The sequence below is a fragment of the Neophocaena asiaeorientalis genome, unplaced genomic scaffold (assembly GCF_003031525.2).
Source record: "Neophocaena asiaeorientalis asiaeorientalis breed wild unplaced genomic scaffold, Neophocaena_asiaeorientalis_V1.1 scaffold32, whole genome shotgun sequence".
Taxonomy (NCBI): Eukaryota; Metazoa; Chordata; class Mammalia; order Artiodactyla; family Phocoenidae; genus Neophocaena; species Neophocaena asiaeorientalis.
The window spans coordinates 7073674-7092159 of NW_020185327.1; the positions used below are offsets into that span (position 1 = coordinate 7073674).

At 43.5% G+C, this 18486-nt stretch overlaps 1 protein-coding gene across 4 annotated transcripts in view; it reads right to left on the reverse strand.

The window, feature by feature from the left end:
• Positions 1 to 18108, reverse strand: part of PLEKHB2 (pleckstrin homology domain containing B2) — a 45994-nt gene extending 27886 nt beyond the window's left edge. For 2 of the 4 annotated variants that reach the window (XM_024734490.1, XM_024734488.1), the window contains exons 1-3: positions 17972 to 18100; positions 4546 to 4590; positions 957 to 1109 (exon numbers count right to left, since the gene is read on the reverse strand). In XM_024734490.1, coding sequence (XP_024590258.1) covers positions 957 to 1109; positions 4546 to 4582 — 190 coding nt within the window. In that variant the 5' untranslated portion in view covers positions 4583 to 4590; positions 17972 to 18100. Of the gene's footprint in view, positions 1 to 956; positions 1110 to 4545; positions 4591 to 17971 lie in introns of those variants that run through there. The other 2 variants (XM_024734489.1, XM_024734492.1) reach the window with 2 other exon arrangements.
• Between the last annotated feature and the right edge of the window lie 378 nt (positions 18109 to 18486).

Sequence of the window (18486 nt, forward strand, 5' to 3'; positions counted from 1 at the left end):
ACAGCTCAGATAAGCAAAGGACCAGAACTTCAGAACATTACAATTATAAAACATCTTTGTTCTGCTGTACAGAACCAAACACATGAATCATTACTCCATTCTAATTAAACTTCCTGCTGGAGAAACACGTAAGCCTCTTCCAGAGCACAATCCACATATGGTGATATACAAAATAGCCCAGACATTAGAAGAATAAGCACAACGAAAAGTGTTGCAAAGCATCAGTTAACAGAATACTTACTGCTTTTATTCACAAAGCATCAAACTAGATCGCTGCTTTAAAAGTGAAAATCGGTTGTTTAAAGTATCTCTGTGTACCAAGAACTAAGACCTATGATATCTGAGCCTGGTTTAAGTAAGGATTTCAATAGCTAGTCCATAGAGGCTTGTGTTTCAAGAACTTATAGGGGCAGGATATTATTACACCAATGGTTACTACAGCAGCCTCTTTATTCCAAATAGCAACAGAGCTAATAAAACAAACAGGGAAGTCTACATATGTCATTAATTAGAAATAGAAAAGTCTATGCTTATTAAAACAAAAAAAACTATTCCTTCAATAGTTGTGATAATTATATTGAAAGACATCATGGATTTTAAGAAACTGACTAGAGTTGTTATCAATAAGCCAGTTTCTGAGTCACAAAATCTATACTGCCTAGGGTAGCTCCATCCTTCTTGGGGTTCCCAGCACTCTGGTTCCTTAGTCTTCCACCACCTTCTCCATTAGAGAGAATGGAAATGTGGACTGATGGGTCTAATTCAGAGGAGAAAATTAATCTGCCAACCCACATGGGTCATAATCCAAGTGTCTGGTTTCATCTGGTTACCTCTTCCCAGATAAAACCCTTCTTTGGTCTGTAAATGAAAGCAGAATGGGTAAGGAAGAAGAATCAACTCCCATCAAGAAAGCAGAAGGGCAGGCGAAAGAAGCTGGACAAGACAGACCCACTTACCCCGACATTCATGTCCCGTGCGGATGTTGATGCAGTCCACGGGCATGTGGACCTTATCCTCCACACTCTGCCGAGTTTGGTCATCATAATAGATCAGGTGACCATCTGACCACAGGTCAAACCAATTCTTCTTCCAGCGCTTCAAAATAGTACCTGAAAAAAAGTGGGAAATGTTGCCTTTGAGTGGAAAAGCAAGGACTTTGTCCTTTCATTCACCGGTAACAGAAACAAAAGAAACTTTCCTCTGGTCCCAAAAGTATACCTGCATACAATTGCCCAGAGCAGTCCATCAAAATGAAGGGCTTCCCTGGTGGTGCAGTGGTTGAGAGTCCACCTGCCGATGCAGGGGATACCGGTTCGTGCCCCGGTCCGGGAGGATCCCGCATGCCGCGGAGCGGCTGGGCCCGGCCCGTGAGCCATGGCCACTGGGCCTGCGCGTCCGGAGCCTGTGCTCCGCAATGGAAGAGGCCACAACAGTGAGAGGCCCGCATACCGCAAAAAAAAAAAAAAAAAGGAAGTGAAAGCAGACCCGAACTGCATGAACACCCATGCTGTACCAGGGCTGCATGCAGCATGCTCTAAGATGAGAACTTCGATCTTACTGAGAACTCTGCCAACTTAAAAGTATCAAAATATTTTTACAAAAAAGAAAGTTCAATAAAACTTTGATTTTGAGCTAATGAAACATGTCTAACATTTAACTCTCCATGTGGTATATCTAATCCTTCCCAGCAGTATCTAACTGCTAGATTGATCAGAAAACTTTGAACTGTAAAGTCTCTACACACAAATAGATGGAGAGATATACCATGTTCTTGGATGGGAAGAATCAACATTGTGAAAATGACTCTACTACCCAAAGCAATCTACAGATTCAATGCAATCCCTATCAAACTACCACTGGCATTTAAAAAATAACAGTAATACCTTCCTCTTCTGGAAAAACTTCTCTTTTTCTTGAAGGGCCTTCACATACACTCTTCTCTAATGCTCACCTTCCCTTACAGCCCACAGTGTGGGGAGTCTCCCTGCCTAAGACTATGCAGAGGCAGGCTCAGACACTGGATACATCCACACCCAGACACTGACCCAGGCCCAGGGCCTGACTCCTACCCAGCACGCATCCATCCTACTAACTCACACGTCTCTATCAGTTTGAGAGAATTCATCCATTCATTTGTAATCTTGGACTAGGCATTTAACTTCATAAAACTCTAATTTCCTTGTCAGCCAAAAGGGAAATCTAAAAGTTACCCCTGCACCTTTCTCACATCCATACGCCACCGGCTGCGTCTTTTGTTCCTATAGATCCCACCCTGTTCGTGGCCAATGTGCACAAATTCCAAATATTCATCCCAGCAGCCTTGCACATTTCTTTTACCACCATCAAACACCCACCTTGCTGAGAGGCAACCACAGCACTTGCCCAAACTGATAAATAAGTGACACCCAGCATCCATTTAACTGGCAGTGCCTGAGCTGTGCAGAAACTACCAAAGAGAGCCACCCAAACACAGACAGGTGTAATCACCGGGTTGGGGAGTTCTACCCAAGTATCGCACCTGCCATCAAAGGTCTGACTGCAGAACCCTAAATTAAGCTGTCCTCCAGAGTCCAGATACTGAGTCCTAAGAGTCTGCCAATGGCAAGAAAAGGAAACCTGAAGACAGCGGTGCATATATGTAACTACATGTGTATCTCTGCTGCTCTGCAACTCAGTGAATATAATACAACTCACCTCATTTTAGTTTATTATGAATGATACTTCTGCTTTAGCAAAGACGGAAAAATAAACCCAACATCAGGAGACTGGGAAATGGAATAAGTCTTCTGAATACACACTTTTGAGATAACCATAACTAAGACAGTGGAAAGGTCTGTACAACTTATTTACAGAACTCCTATTTTGTGTACATCATCATGCTAAGCGCTGATGGGAAGCACAAAATTGTCAAAAGGGTCACTGTTCACTTATGTTGACAGAGCATTTACATTGAGTCATGATGGAGAAAGGAAACTTGCCCTCAAAGAGTGCAGGAAGGGAAGGCACATCCTCCAGGTCTGAGCAAGGCTCTCCATGTCCCCTGACCATTTTAGGGTCACCCAAGATCCTCAAAACCCAAAACAAGGAAACTTACACAAACACTGGGGCTAGATTCCAATATGTCACAACTTTTTTTTTTTTTTTTTTTAAGCCAACAATACAATAGCTGCATCTATTCTTAGACTACAGAACTGTCATAGACCTTGAAAGGACACCTGTTCAGCTCCAGGTCTGAGAACGTAAAACTAGTAACAGGACAGACAGTCTGAAAGCTCGTCTCCTGGTAGAAAGGGTGTTGATGTTGAAACGAGACAGCCCTGAGTCTGAATGTAGGTTTGCCACCCATAGTTAACATCTGGACCAGTTATCAGTGAACCTCTATTTCTTCAGCTGGAAGCTGGGGTAATGCCACCCACCTCACAGAGCTGTTGTGATAATTATATTGATATAAAAATCTGTACAATGGGAACACAAACAAGCTTCATAAATAGTTTTTATAAACCGTCTAAGGTATGCAACTCCATTCTTCATTGCTAGGCTCAATTTTAGCTAAGTATTGAAAATATTCCTTAAATACAAATTCATATCTGAACAATACAGTATATATCACCACTCAAGCTTTTGCTGGAGTCATAAACAATATACTAGTCACTTTTCCCTTAATGCTGCTCTTTCTAGAACGACAGCAGAATAATCTGCTTACTCTTTCTGCAATAAATAGAGCTGCTTCTTCCTGCTTTAAAACATACTATGAATCCTACTTAAGGTGGCAGCCTCAGAGATAAGCAGAGTTAAGTATATGCAGGCCCATAGAGATGAGTCTAAGAAAATGAACTTAATCCCATAAAAAAAGAACTGAGTCCCTTCTCCAGAGTCCTTTTGGCGACACAAAAGATTTGGTTTTAGATAAACTTGTTCCCTCGGGTCAAATCTTAATCTATAATTGAAGACTCTAGTATTTCAGAATCTGGTCACTGCTCAATCCCCAGATGAGACAGGTGTTTCCCACAAAGCGAGCAGTACCTCCATGCTAATATATTAGCTCAGCTCCATGGTAATATATCAGCTCAGCTTGGGTAGATCCAAGCAGCTCAGGTCAGCCGTTAATAATACAGCATGCAAAAAAAAAAAAAAAAAAAAAATACAGCATGCTAGGGACTTCCCTGGCCATTCAGTGGTTAAGATTCTATGCTTCCATTGCAGGGGGCACAGGTTCCATCCGTGGTCGGGGAACTAACTTTGTCGCACAGTGTAGCCAAATAATAATAATAATAATAATAATAATATAGCACGCTAGTGAGAAAAGAGAAACCAGCAGGGACTATTACTGTCCCCTGGTTCCTGTCAAGGCAGCAACCAAGAAGCTCCACATTGCAGAAAAACGGTTCATAGAGCTCTAAAAATCTGCAAGAGGAAATCCAGGGCAACAACATTAGTAAGACTTTGTTATTTGTTTGTAAACACTGGCAGTGTCAGCCACAGAAATAAAGATGTACCCTAAGACAACACTAAACCCAGCCCAAGGGGCTCACGTCCTTTACTTACTCTGTCTCAGCAACCATCCACTCTTCACAAACGCCATCTTTCCACCTGTAGAAGAAGAAACAGGCAGGCTCAAAATTATACCCAGAAAAGAGAATGACCCGTATGAGCTGTTTTTACTCACAACACTTCTGACACCAAATGTGTGGGGGTTTTCCATACCAACAACCAATTTTCCAATTCTCAGGACACCAACTGGATGTCTAATGATTCAATTAGATTCTGACACTCACTACCTGGACTTAGCATCAGACCTCACAGCTTAAGGGCTCAGTTCCACAAGAATGCTCCCACTTTAGACACAAGTCCTGGGCCACCCATATTTCTGATCTATAAATTGGGGGTGCCCAAAACCCCCTCCTGAGATTCGATAATTTGCTAGTATGGCTCACAGAACTCAGGAAGGCACTTTACTTACTATTACCTATTCATTATAAAAGGATACAACTCAGGAAGAGCAAGATGGAAGAGATGCAGAGGACAAGGATTGGGGGAAGAGCACAGAGCTTCCATGCCTCTCCAGGCACCATTCTCCCAGCATCTCCATGTGATCACTGGAACCCTGTCATTTACGGGTTTTTAAGGAGGTTCCATTAGGTAGCCATGACTGATTACATCATTGGACACTGGTCCTTAAGCTCCATCTCCAGCCTCTCTGCCATCTCTGGAGGTCCAGGGATGGGGCTGAAAGTTCTTTTTATTTTTTATTTATACATTTATTTGTTTTATTTTTGGCTGCATTGGGTCTATGTTGCTGCACGCAGGCTTTCTCTGGTTGCGGCGAGCGGGGGCTACTCTTCGTTGCGGTGCACAGGCTTCTCACTGCGGTGGCTTCTCTTGTTGCGGAGCATGGGCTCTAGGAGTGCAGGCTTCAGTGGTTGTGGCTCACGGCCTCTAGAGCGCGGGCTTAGTAGTTGTGGCGCACAGGCTTAGCTGCTCCGTGGCATGTGGGATCTTCCTGGGCCAGGGCTCGAACCCATGTCCCCTGCATTGGCAGGCGGATTCTTAACACTGCACCACCAGGGAAGCCCCTGGGGCTGAAAGTTCTAACCTGCTCATCACAAGCTTGGTCCCTCTGGCAACCAGCCCTACCCTGAAGTTATCTAGGGGCCCATCATCTCATTAACATAAACTTAGATATGGCTGAAAGGGGTTTATTATGAATAAAAAGACAACAAAAAGACACCCCTAGTACCTCTATCTCTCAGGAAATTCCAAGAGTTTTAGAAGTTCATGTTTCTTATTATATCACAAAATCACAGCCCTTTGGTCTCTCTATCCTTAGCCCTTTCAGTGTCAGCTGAGGAAAGGACCAAAGCCATTTTGCCTCACTGGCCACCTGGAATTTACCCAGTACCTCCTTAATACGGCCAATACAACCCCCCACGTGCACCCTAGGCTTTAGCCTCAGCACCCTGTCCACCTAACTAAGTCTAACTCCACTTACATCTAACAGACATAAAGCAGTCCTAGAACACAGCTGCACACAGCCCAGTAAGGTACGCACTGGTGTCAGCAGGTGGAGTGGCCAGGTCAGAGCAGAACACCAGAAGTCATGAAAAAAAAAGGTTGATAAATTTAACTCCATAAAAATAAAAATCTGAGGGGCAAAAAATAAAGTCAAAAAGACCAATAAAAGATTAAGAAAACTACGTTTTACAACCATATATATGGCAGCAGTGAGTTAATTTCCTTCACATACAAAGCTCACTTATAACAGAAACAACAATCATTTGGCAGTTCACAGGAAAAGAAACATGAATGGGCAAAAAACTCATAAGCTACTCCATTTCGCTCTCAATTCAACTAACAAAAGTCAAATCACAAGTTAACAATATTACCTATCAGAGGGCCACAAATGAAAAAAACTATGATACCCAGAAAGGAGAAAGCATAATGGCAGGAATGAAAACTGTTGTTAACATTTTGGGAGGGAAATTTGACAATATCCATCCAAATTTTAGATATTCATATACTTTGACCTAGCTTTCTCACCATTACTAGAAATATACCTCATTGATAAACATACACAGGTTCACCAACACATGTATAACACTAGCCCCAACCAAAGGGCTCCACGAAAGAGGACTGCTTAATGAGCACCTCCACCCATGGCATATTATGTGGATGTGAAAAGGAATGAAGTAGAACAGTATGTGCTGATGAGCACACATAGCTGATACCCACACAGCTATTTTCTGGAAGGAATCATAAAAACTGTTAACAACGTGTACCTCTGAGGAGAGGAATGAGGCAGTGCTGCATATGTGTCAGAAAAGAGGGTGACTATTAAGGCCTATTACACCTTTCTGTACTATTTAAGTTTTTTAAAACAACTTGCGGGGCTTCCCTGGTGGCACAGTGGTTAACAATCTGCCTGCCAATGCAGGGGACATGGGTTCGAGCCCTGGTCCAGGAAGATCCCACATGTTGCAGAGCAACTAAGCCCGCGCACCACAACTACTGAGCCCGCGTGCCACAACTACTGAAGCCCACGCACCACAACAACTACTAAAGCACACGTGCCGACAGCCCGTGCTCCACAACAAGAGAAGCCACTGCAATGAGAAGCCCATGCACCGCAACGAAGAGTAGCCCCTGCTCGCCACAACTAGAGAAAAGCCCGCGTGCAGCAACGAAGACCCAACGCAGCCAAAAATAAAATTAAATAAATTTTAAAAAAACATTTGCAAGTATTGTATCATTTTATTTTTGAAATCAACATATATTATTTGGAGGCTGAGATTATGGGCCACTTTTGTTTTCTACTTTAGCAGTTTTAGGTATTCTCTTTAAGGCACAAAGGTTTGGAAGGTTAGCAAAATGGAGCACAAGCCCAAGTGGGCACTTCAAAAGAACAAATGAGTTCTCCCTCATTTAACTTTCCCCATGTCTAAGAATGGCTCAAGTCTCACAAATCATCCTATATTCCAGCATCTCCAAAATCCTGTAATCTGAAGGTTCTTAGTCTCCCTGCAGTTTCTGCAAATTCATGCTGTCTGTCCTCACCAAGAAAGGAAAGACGTTTTTCATTTTTCCCTCCCACATTTAGGTACTCAAACGTACAGTCCCAGATGAACTAGATGCAGTCAGTCTCTTCTCTTTCTCTCAGTGCATGTTCCCACTGCTCACTGCTGCTGTGAGACACCTGCTGACAGTGAAGGGACGAGCCTGAGGGCAGCTGACTGTTGAGATGGCAGCACTAACTGCTGAGTCACTGACTCACCCAACCAGGGATCTCCCGCTAATGCAAGGCTTTCCATTAAGCAAAACGATGCGTTTCTTCATTATTTAAACTGAGTTGAACTAGTTTCCTGCAACTTGCAGCCTAAAACATCCTAAAACAATCATTTACTTCCAAAAGGATTCGAGGCAGAGAAATAATACCAACATATTTTCATTCAACAAATATTCTTTGAACATCTAATGTGTGCCCAGCCTTGCAGCAGGCACTAAGGATACAGCAGTGACCAAGCTAAAACCCCTGCTTTCATGTTAGCTTACATTCTAATGGAAGAAACAGGTTAAACTTGTAAGCTAAAAAGATAGAGGATGGAGTGTTATAGATAGCATCACATCTCTGCAGTGATACTATTACCCCAGAACATAAAACTGGAAGGGTATATAACACGTATTCAACTCATGCCAAATCCTGGATATTTATACTAAAACTTCCTACGATCATAACATAAACTCATTTATTTTTCTTTGGAAAATAGCTGGGAATAGATCACAAATTACTTGTAGAATGTATTGGGAGCTACCTAGATACAATACAAATTTAAAACCTGACTGAAATGTTGTCATACAACTTTGCTGGTACCTTCTGAGTTGGTTATGGAACCAAATGAACAGTGCAAAAATGTGATGCAACAGGAAGGAGTCTCGCGAAATTCTGTGGTAAATTTTTAAAAATCTCTCATAATTCTTGTTATTAATTTGGCTGTTATTTGCTGACAATCATAATAGTCAAAATGTCAGCTCAGCCTAACAATGATATTAAGAACAGCTTCATTTATTCACAGGTCTTCAAGAATCCGAGTCCAACAACTTTAGGTGGCTGTAAGATTAACACCACCACCAACCAGTATCATCCAGGAGAATAAAGAGTTAAAAACAGAGTTCCTTAAGGACCTAGAGCTTTCCAGTTATCTACTAATTGTATGGGTCAGTATCTGAGTTGCCAGATATTGTACCTATGTTTTCTTTGGCATTTCCTTGGGGTGAGGCGGGGTTTCTTTTACTTCTCAGGTAGATGTGGCTCAAGGGATGTCAACAAGAGAAAACTGGGGCTTCCCTGGTGGCGCAGTGGTTAAGAATCCCCCTGCCAGTGCAGGAGACACGGGTTCGAGCCCTGGTGTGGGAAAATCCCGCATGACGTGGAGCAGCTAAGTCCGTGCACCACAACTACTGAGCCTGCACTCTAGAGCCCACGAGCCACAACTACTGAAGCCTGTGTGCCTAGAGCCTGTGCTCCGCAATGGGAGGAGCCACCACAATGAGAGGCCCTCGCACTACAACGAAGAGTAGCCCCCGCTCACCGCAACTAGAGAAAGCCTGCGTGCAGCAACGAAGACCCAACGCAGCCAAAAATAAATAAATAAAATAAATAGATGTACTAAGAAAAGAGAAAACTGAAAAGCCAACTTGGAAATCAATTTCAGGCCACTGGAGTCAAGAATTTAAAATGGAAAAAAAACCTTCTCCATCGAGAAGACAACATTATAAACGTATCTCTGGCGTGCCTATATAAAATAGTTCCAAACTATTAAAGAAAGAGAAAATTAGATTACAAGGTAGAAAGAAACCTGAACTGAAATTAGCAACAGAAACCCACGACTTTTTATAAAAGGGTAGTTGTTCTGCGGACTCAAGTAGCTTCTTATCTGGTATCATCCTGTCTACCATTAGTCATTATGTGAAACAATCTCACATGTCCAGATCTTTATCTCTAATACTGGTCTCCTCTAAAAGGAGCCAGTACTCCTTGAAAACGAGCTGGTTACAATTCAGGGACAGGACACCTCAAGATGTGCCTAAGTTGTCTTACTGTCAAAAAACAAAGATGATTTCAGGAAAAAAAAAAGTCAACCAGCTGAAGAAACGGCATCTAATGGCCAAATTGTGACAACATGGGTGCCAATGTGAAAATAATAATTATGGTTCATTAGAACCAACTGAGACTAAAAGGCATCCTAAGTATAAAATGATTAAAACCATATACATCACTATAGAATGTGTTAGAGAAACACACCTTCCAATGTGACTTCAATTTCACAACTGGGGTGGGGGAGGTGCGGGGGGGTTAAAAAAAAGGTTAAACACTTTGATTTGTGTAATTCCTTCCTCTCAGTAAATAATTCAAACAGTTATTGAATTAACAAGTAAGAGATGTTTGTTGTTTACTGTCTAAGACGTCAGGATTTCTTTTTTAAGACTAAAAGTCTAGATTTCTGAGTTAAGGACTCAAGTGTACGGCTACATAGGCAGCAGAGAAGACCGCAGGAACAGGTTTCAAACCATCCTAAAACTTACACTGCTGGGGAGAAATGACTCCTGGAAAAGAACCCTGGATTCACACCCTCAGCAATGCGCTGAGTTTGGTTACTTGCACTTTCTGGGCAAGCACTTACAAGCCAATCTCCAGAAGTCAGAAGAAACCAAGAGGATATTAAAGGAGCTTCCTGGACGTCCCTGGTGGCACAGTGGTTAAGAATCTGCCTGCCAATGCAGGGGCCACAGGTTCAATCCCTGGTCCGGGAAGATCCCACATGCCGTGGAGCAACTAAGCCCGTGCACCACAACTACTGAGCCTGCATGCCACAACTACAGAAGCCCGCGCACCTAGAGCCCGTGCTCCACAACAAGAGAAGCCACCGCAATGAGAAGCCCGTGCACCGCAACGTAGAGTAGCCCCTACTCACCGCAACTAGAGAAAGCCCACACGCAGCAACAAAAACTCAACCCAGCCAAAAATAAAATAAATAAACTTATTTTAAAAAAATAAAAATAAAATAAAGGAGCTTCCTAAAGCACCTGTGGTGTCTTCACTCAGATCAGGCAACATTATCAGCCAACAGTCATCTTCTTGGGGGACTGAGGCTGGACATTTTACCATCTAGCAGAGACCGCAAGATGGGCAGTCCTCTGAGGGCAGAAAAGTAAGTTCTTTATCTCCATTAAAGAGGTATGTGTCCTTTGTGTCTACCAGCCTCTGCTGTCAGGTACCATGTTGGTATCCCATCACCACTGGAGCATACTGCCTCATCAGCAAGAGCACCCTCGCCTCCGGCTCCCAACCCATAAGCAAGATGTAACACAATACAGACCCCCACACTGGGCCGTGTAAGTAAGAGACACCAAGGGTAACAAGTACTTAAATAAGCAGCTGCCTCATCTGCTCCCAAATGACCCACCTTACCTATGCTGGACCACAGCTAAATCCTTCTATCTAGAGTCTGTCCCCTGCCAAGCTCCTCCAATGTATCCTGAACCCTGACCACAAAGCAGAGGAGGAGAGAACATTGCCTATCACTCAGCCTACTTGCCCTCAGCCTTATAGAGCATTCACATGCCACTGCCTAAAACAGGTACCCTACTCATTAGCCTAGACCAATTCCTGGTCCTGAATCCTGCTGGCCTGCCCTGCGTTGAGGTTACCTAGGACCAGTGCTCTGAGGGGAAAAAGAAAAAAAGGCAGACTTTAAAAATCCATCTTCCCGGGCTTCCCTGGTGGCGCAGTGGTTGAGAGTCTGCCTGCTGATGCAGGGGACACGGGTTCGTGCCCTGGTCCAGGAAGATCCCACATGCCGCGGAGCGGCTGGGCCCGTGAGCCATGGCCGCTGAGCCTGCGCGTCCGGAGCCTGTGCTCCGCAACGGGAGAGGCCACGACAGCGAGAGGCCCGCGTACCGCAAAAAAAAAAAAAAATCCATCTTCCCATTTTTCCCTCTACAGTATATAGAAATAATACATATTTCTGGAAAATACAGATTTCTTGATACTAAACACTACAAATCACATGAGAGTTATTTTCAAAGACAGAAGACACAACAGTGACATTAAAATGAGAATCCAGGGATTTCCCTGGTGGTCCAGTGGTTAAGAATCGATTTCCAATGCAGGAGACACGGGTTCGAGCCCCAGACGGGGAACTAAGACCCCACATGTCGCAGGGCAACTAAGCCCACAGGCCACAACTAGAGAGAAGCCTGAACCATGCAACAAGGAGCCCGCGTGCCTCAGCGGAGGATCCCACATGCTGCAACCAAGACCCAACACAGCCAAAACTAGAAATCAATAAATATTTTAAAAATTTAAAAATGAGAATCCAAGACAAAAGATCTATGAATAACGTAAAGATCACCCATGCTGGTGACTGCTTTGCTATTTCCAACATTAATGACAGATTAAACACCTAACTCTGCTCTCTCCTGAAATGCAACTAAAATGACAGATAAGGGGAAAACAAGGCATAAATCCACAAACACAAAGAGAATCGCAGCAGAGACAAAAGCAGATTAGATGCTAAAAATGCTGAGAAAGTTTTAAAGGCAAATGAACAAGTAGTAACTAATATAAAAAGCTTTCTCTGTTTTTCATGTGCTAATAATCCAAAACACAGCAAGCCAACTCTAGCCACAGAACACTGTAAAGATTCAGAAACTGGAAGTATGAGATAATGCTGAAGGTGGGGAAGAATATCAGAATTTACTGAAAGTCTTTAAGAAGAGTTAGTAGGCCCTCTACACATCCAGGCGACTACCCTCCCCAATCCTGAGGATCGTCTTTCTGGAAAGGCTGAAACACTGAGGCTCTAGTCTTGGGGACACCAGGGGTAGCTCAGAGTGGAAGAGAGATGCCAAACTTAGAGGAGTAACAGAGTAAGTGAATGTCTTAAACTCCCTGTCCTCTTCCTTTACTTAACTCCCAGACTCTCTAGCTCTGGACGAAGGGCACAGCCAAAGGTTCATTGATACTGACATTTTTTCTATAAAAAAACTGGTCTCCGGGCTTTCCTGGTGGTGCAGTGGTTAGGCATCTGCCTGCCAACGCAGGGGACATGGGTTCGAGCCCTGGTCCAGGAAGATCCCACAAGCCACAGAACAACTAAGCCCGTGTGCCACGAATGCTGAGCTAGTGCTCTGTGGCCCACGAGCCACAAATACTGAGTCCATGCGCCACAACTAATGAAGCCCGTGCTCCGCAACAAGAGAAGCCACCGCAATGAGAAGCCTGCATACCGCAACGAAGAGTAGCCCCTGCTAGCCGCAACTAGAGAAAGCCCGCGCGCAGCAAGACCCAATGCAGCCGAAAATAAATAAAACAAATAAATTTATTTTTAAAAAGATATTAAAAAAAAAAAAGCTGGTCTCTGCCTAAAACCCTACAGGCATTCTCATCAAGTGATAAACTTTAAACAAACACATGAACTTTCAATCCGTTTTTTTAATATCTTAAACAGAAACAGATAGCACGTATATTCAGACATCTGAGGAAGCTTAAAGAGACTGAAAAAAATAAAAGTAAAAAAACTCAAAAACCTCACAGGAATCAGAGACAATTGCAGGGAGCAAAGGAAAAGTTTTTAAAAAATTACTATTATCAGAAAGATGATACACAATATTGTAACCAAAAAACAAAACCAAAATGTTCTAAAATAGGAACATTCAGAGCTCTCAGTTAAACGTGATTAACCAAAATTTAAAATAGAAGAACTGAAAAGATCATGATGGAGGAAATCTCTCTGAAAGGAAAAAAAGAAAAAAAAGGCCAAGAGACGAAAAAAATTACAGGATAAGCCTGGGATATAAAACATCCTGCTTACAGGAGAGTTTCACAAATAAACAAGCAAAAGAAGTATAAAAAAAAGTACTATACAAACATTTTCCAGAACAGGACAATACATTTCTAGACACATTTCTAGACAATATATTTCTAGACACATTTCTAGACATTTAATGAGTGTTCAGCAAGATGAATTTTAAAAGATCCTCGGTAAGGTTTATAACTGAAATTTCAGAACTCTACGGACAAAGAATAGAACCTAAAAACTTCCCAGAGCAAAACGGAGGTCACATAAAGGATAAACAAAGCATTAGGGCATCTTCATCAACAATGCTGGAAGCTGGAAGGCAATGGATCAATATCTTCAAAATGCTGAGAGAAAATTATTTTCAAGCCAGAATTCCATACCCAGTCAAATTATCAATCAAGTAGATAAAATAAAGACATTTACACGCATGCTGAAAGACTTAAGATTTACCTTCCATGTACCCTACCCTGTTTCCAGAGCCTAGCAAAGAATGTATTCCACCAAAATGAGAGCATAAACCAAGAGGAACTAGGGGATGCAGGTGAAGGAAAGTCCCAGGGAGACAGCTGTGCCACAAGCCTAGAAAAGAAACCAGTCCAGACTGGAGGACAGTGTTGGGGGGTGGGGGAGGGGAAGGGGAAGGGGACAGAGCCTGACATCTAAGAGAGTCTGGTGGACTCAAGAAGAGTGTTTACAGGAGGCAGAAGTCTTCTATGGCAAGAAGTCAAAGATTACATCTAAATCAACAGCAATGTTATCGTGTCCCGAATATAAATGTAAAAAAGGCAGCTAAGAAAAGGTGAAAACGTTTGTCTCTAGTTAATGGAAAGGGAGTGAGTATTTTTTGACTCTGAGGTTTAAAGTGCTATTTGGCTTTTCAATCTACGTATATGTATTATTTTGATAAATGTGAACATGTATGCAATAATTTGAATTATCCTCAAACATACAAAAAAAAAAAAACCCTAGATGAACACCATTTTCTTGAACCTCCCTTCTAAGAGTTCTTTAAAATGGGGGGAGAAACTTAGTATATTCTTAGCAATCAAAAATCATAAAGTATGATTTTGATAATATGCTTTGAAAAATTCATAGAGCCTAATGTTTCATAATACAGGCTTTGAAGTTAAAAGAACTTATATCCTGGCTCAGTCACTTATAAATTACCTTGGGCAAGTTATTTAACTTTTCCAAGCCTTAGTTTCTTCATCTATACAATGAGAATACTAACATCTACTTGATAGGATGTTTGGAAAATTGGGTGAAATAACTTGTGTTTGCATAGTACCTGTTAGTTACTAAAACTAACAAATGGTAGCTGCTCCCACAGCAATTATTACTACTATTTTTGCTATTATTTCCTCACTATCCACCTGACTAAAATTTGCCTAAAACATTCTAGAAGACAGAAGCACATCAGGCTGCTTCTCAAATGGCTTAGAAGACTTAGTAAGATGTGCCTGACAGTCAAAATTGGAACACATACCTAGAAGGGGAAAAAAAAAAAAAAAAAATCAAACCAAAAACCTTCCCAGAATACATAACTAAATTAGTCTCTGAAGGAACAGGAGTAGCTTTTTGACGTACCTTGTTGAACTCCACTCTCCATAACGTATTTCAACCTTTCACTATTATTTATACCCTGGAGCAGGATCTAATGCATAAACTAAAACTCACTAAAGTCTGATCTGCTGCTGGTCTCTAGAGGATGCCAGCAAACTAATTGCAAAATACCCACATTACTCACATGCCAATAAAACCTACAGAAAGTTTTAAAAATACAAACCATATTCAACAATTCAAGTTTTTGAGGTTTGTTTGTTTGGCCACGCCTCGAGGCTTGTGGAATCTTAGTTCCCCAACCAGGGACTGAGCAGTGAGAGCCAGTCCTAATCACTGGACTGCCTGGGAATTCCCCAATTCAAGTTATTTTAAAATATGAACTCAAATCACTGTAAAAATCATTGAATCCAAAAGGGACCAACTTAAGAGGTGGAAAGAATATTGCCTTTGGAATCTGACAGTTCTGAACTGAAAACCCACTTTGCCTGGCTCCTCTAGTTAGCACTCTATCTTCCCAAGGAATAATATGACTACCTCAAGAGTGGTATCTGGGGACTTCCTGGCGGTCCAGTGGTTAGGACTCCGTGCTCTCACTGCCAAGAGCCCAGGTTTGATCTCTGGTTGGGGAACTAAGATCCCACAAGCTGCGAAGCGTGGCCAAAAAAAAAAAAAAAGAAAAGAGGGGAATCTGTTCTTTCTGTACCACTGACCTACACATTTCACAAATTCAGTCCCTGAGATTATCAGGAAATCTACTTTCAGAATGTGTTAACTAGAAGACCTATTATTTTAGCTGTGAAAGCTGTTTCCTTATCAAAGAGAGGAAAACTCTGTTTTTCAAGGACTCCAAAACGACACAGGGGACAAGAAGGACTGGGTGATCCATCCCAGTCAGTTCATATGTGGTGTTGGCCATTTCAGGTAGCAATCAGTTCTTAATAACAAGCCCAATAATAAGCACTCATCAAAGGACAGACAGACTAAAACAAAGAGGCAAGAAAGTTCAACTCTGGCCTCATGATCAAGTTCAGAAGTAAATACACAACAAATAAAACATGACTGGTTCAACTAGCCCACTTTTTGTAACATTTTTAATAGTTTATTTTACTCAGCAGTTTTTGGCAGTTACTGACACTAATAAAGTAATTCTTTAATTTCTTTAGACATCCAGTAAAAAAGAAAAAAGACAGAGGAAAGGAGAAAGAACCCAAATATTAATGTAGGATGGCAAGCTAGGAAGTATAGCAAACCTTCTAGAGAGAGTCAAGAAAAACCTCTCTACTCAGTGCTCTGTGGTGACCTAAATGGGAAGGAAATCCAAAAAAGAAGGGATATATGTATACGTATAGCTGATTCACTTTGCTGTACAGCAGAAACAGAACATTGTAAAACAACTATACTCCAATAAAAATTTTAAAAAAAAAAGAAAAGAAAAGAAAAACCTCTATCTTCCCCCAAGGAGTAATATGACTACCTCAAGAGTGGTATCTGTTCTTTCTATACCACTGACCTATACATTTCACAAATTTAGTCCCTGAGATTATCAGGAAATTTACCTACAGAATGTGCTAACACCATTAAAAATATGCTAGTAAAGAACAATTGTCAGGTTCTGAGCTCTTTTCCGCAGCCTCCTTCAGGAAGCATTTACTGACCACCTACACTGTGCCAGACACTCTTATCTGCCAGGATAATCCTGCAACATATGCTTGATTCCTGCCCTCAGAGATGGGGGGAGTTAAGGAATCACTACCCCACTGAGTAAACACCAAGCACAAGGGAAGCCCAGACAAGCACCTGCCCAGCTCTCTTCCCAATACCCACCTCCCATCAATAACCATCAGCCCAGCCCAGGGGCCACTCCTGAGCACAACAGAACCAGTCGCAGAAGCACACGCACACATACACAGATATTTTGGTCATTAATTTGTCAGACAAACATTAAGCGTCGTAAATAAACAGGTAGTTAACAGTCCCAGCTTGGGCCCTAATTCCCCTCGTGACTTTTACACAAGTCACTTCCTGCATTGGCGCTGGTTTCCTCAAAGACTACCAAGACCCAGGAACTTCCCTCCCTTTAGACTAAGCGCCGCTCCCCCTGGCAGAGGCTCCACCGCGTCCTAGTCAGAGGAGGTATTAAAACAACGAAAGCTTCTCAGGAGTCAACAGCGTTTGGAATTAACCATGCATGTTCCCCTGGATCTTTTGACACTGTGATCGTCCCACCTCATTCCTTTCCCCCACTCACGCTGAAAACCTGGAACTTTACTATTCGGTCATTTATGCAGACTTTTCTGTGTAAATTACTCTATTTTTGAGTTAAAAACAAACAAAAAACACTACTCTGACACGAAATGAAAACCCCTGACCTTCGGGGTTCCCCATGTAGTTAGGTGAGAGAATCAAACGTGGAAAAAAACCTATAATACAACACCAAGCACTTAGAGCCAACGACACTGCAAAACCAAGAGTAGGTGAACGAGCGGAGGCGGGCCCCACCCGAGAGCGCACAGCTTCAATGCCATTTCGGACTCCTTAAGGAGACTGCGACCTCCGGGCGGCAGGATAACCAAAAAGAGCCCCAATCCCCTCGACCAGACGGACTGCAGGGCCGAAGACCTGTGCCCCGCGGGCAGAAAGGCGGGGTGCCGGCGGGGATCACCTGCAGGAAGCGGGGCGGCAGCAGGAGCGCTCCGGCGGGGCGGGCGGCTCCAGGAGAGACTCTAGACTGACCGGGGGAGGGGGAAAGGGAGGGGGGTCTGCTCCGGAGGGGCGGCGAGCGGGCGGCTCTAGGGGAGGCTCCGGAGGGATCCGGGGAAGGGAGGCGAGGGGGAAGGGGAGTGGGGAGGAAAGGAAGGAAGGGGAGAGGAGAGGGGAAGGACTCGGGTGGGGCTGGGGGGCGCTGACGGGAGTCTCCTGGAGAGGCTCCGGAGGGACCGACGCCCGGGGTGGGGAACGGAGGGCACGGGCCTGGGGTCTCCCTGGAAGGGCGTGGGGTGGGTGAGCCCGGCCCGAGGGGGTCTGGGTCGCCCGGACCGAACAGGAACATTCACCTGCAAAGCCTCCGGCCGCAGCCACGTACCGAAGCAGGGCGGGAGCGCAAGGACACTGCCGGGCTCCTCGGCTCCGACTGCCTCACGCCAGCGTCTTGGCTGCCGTCCGACGGCACGTCTCCCCGGCGCGCATGCGCACGGCACGCACTGCAGGCCGGGAGGTTCGGTGGGGCCCGGGGAAGCCTGGCTGTTGCGCGGGGTGCGCAGGCTTAAGTTTCACCTGAAGAGGAACTGTAGGCCCCCTGATCTTGCTTATAAGTACCACCCTCCAGTGAAAGGAGCCGGGCAGGGCTCTTTAGAGAAACGACTGACTCTAGAACTGCTTCGGGGAAGGTACAGCTGATTGGAGCATCGTGTAGCGCCAGAAGTGCGGAATGCTCAAAAATAATGCGTGTAGGCCTGTCAAGGGACGTAGGAGGCAACCTGAGACAGCTTCCGGTGCCCAAACCTGGCACAGTTAAAACTTAGAATATAAAATAAGTATATTAGAGTCCATTCTGCTGTAAATAAATAAT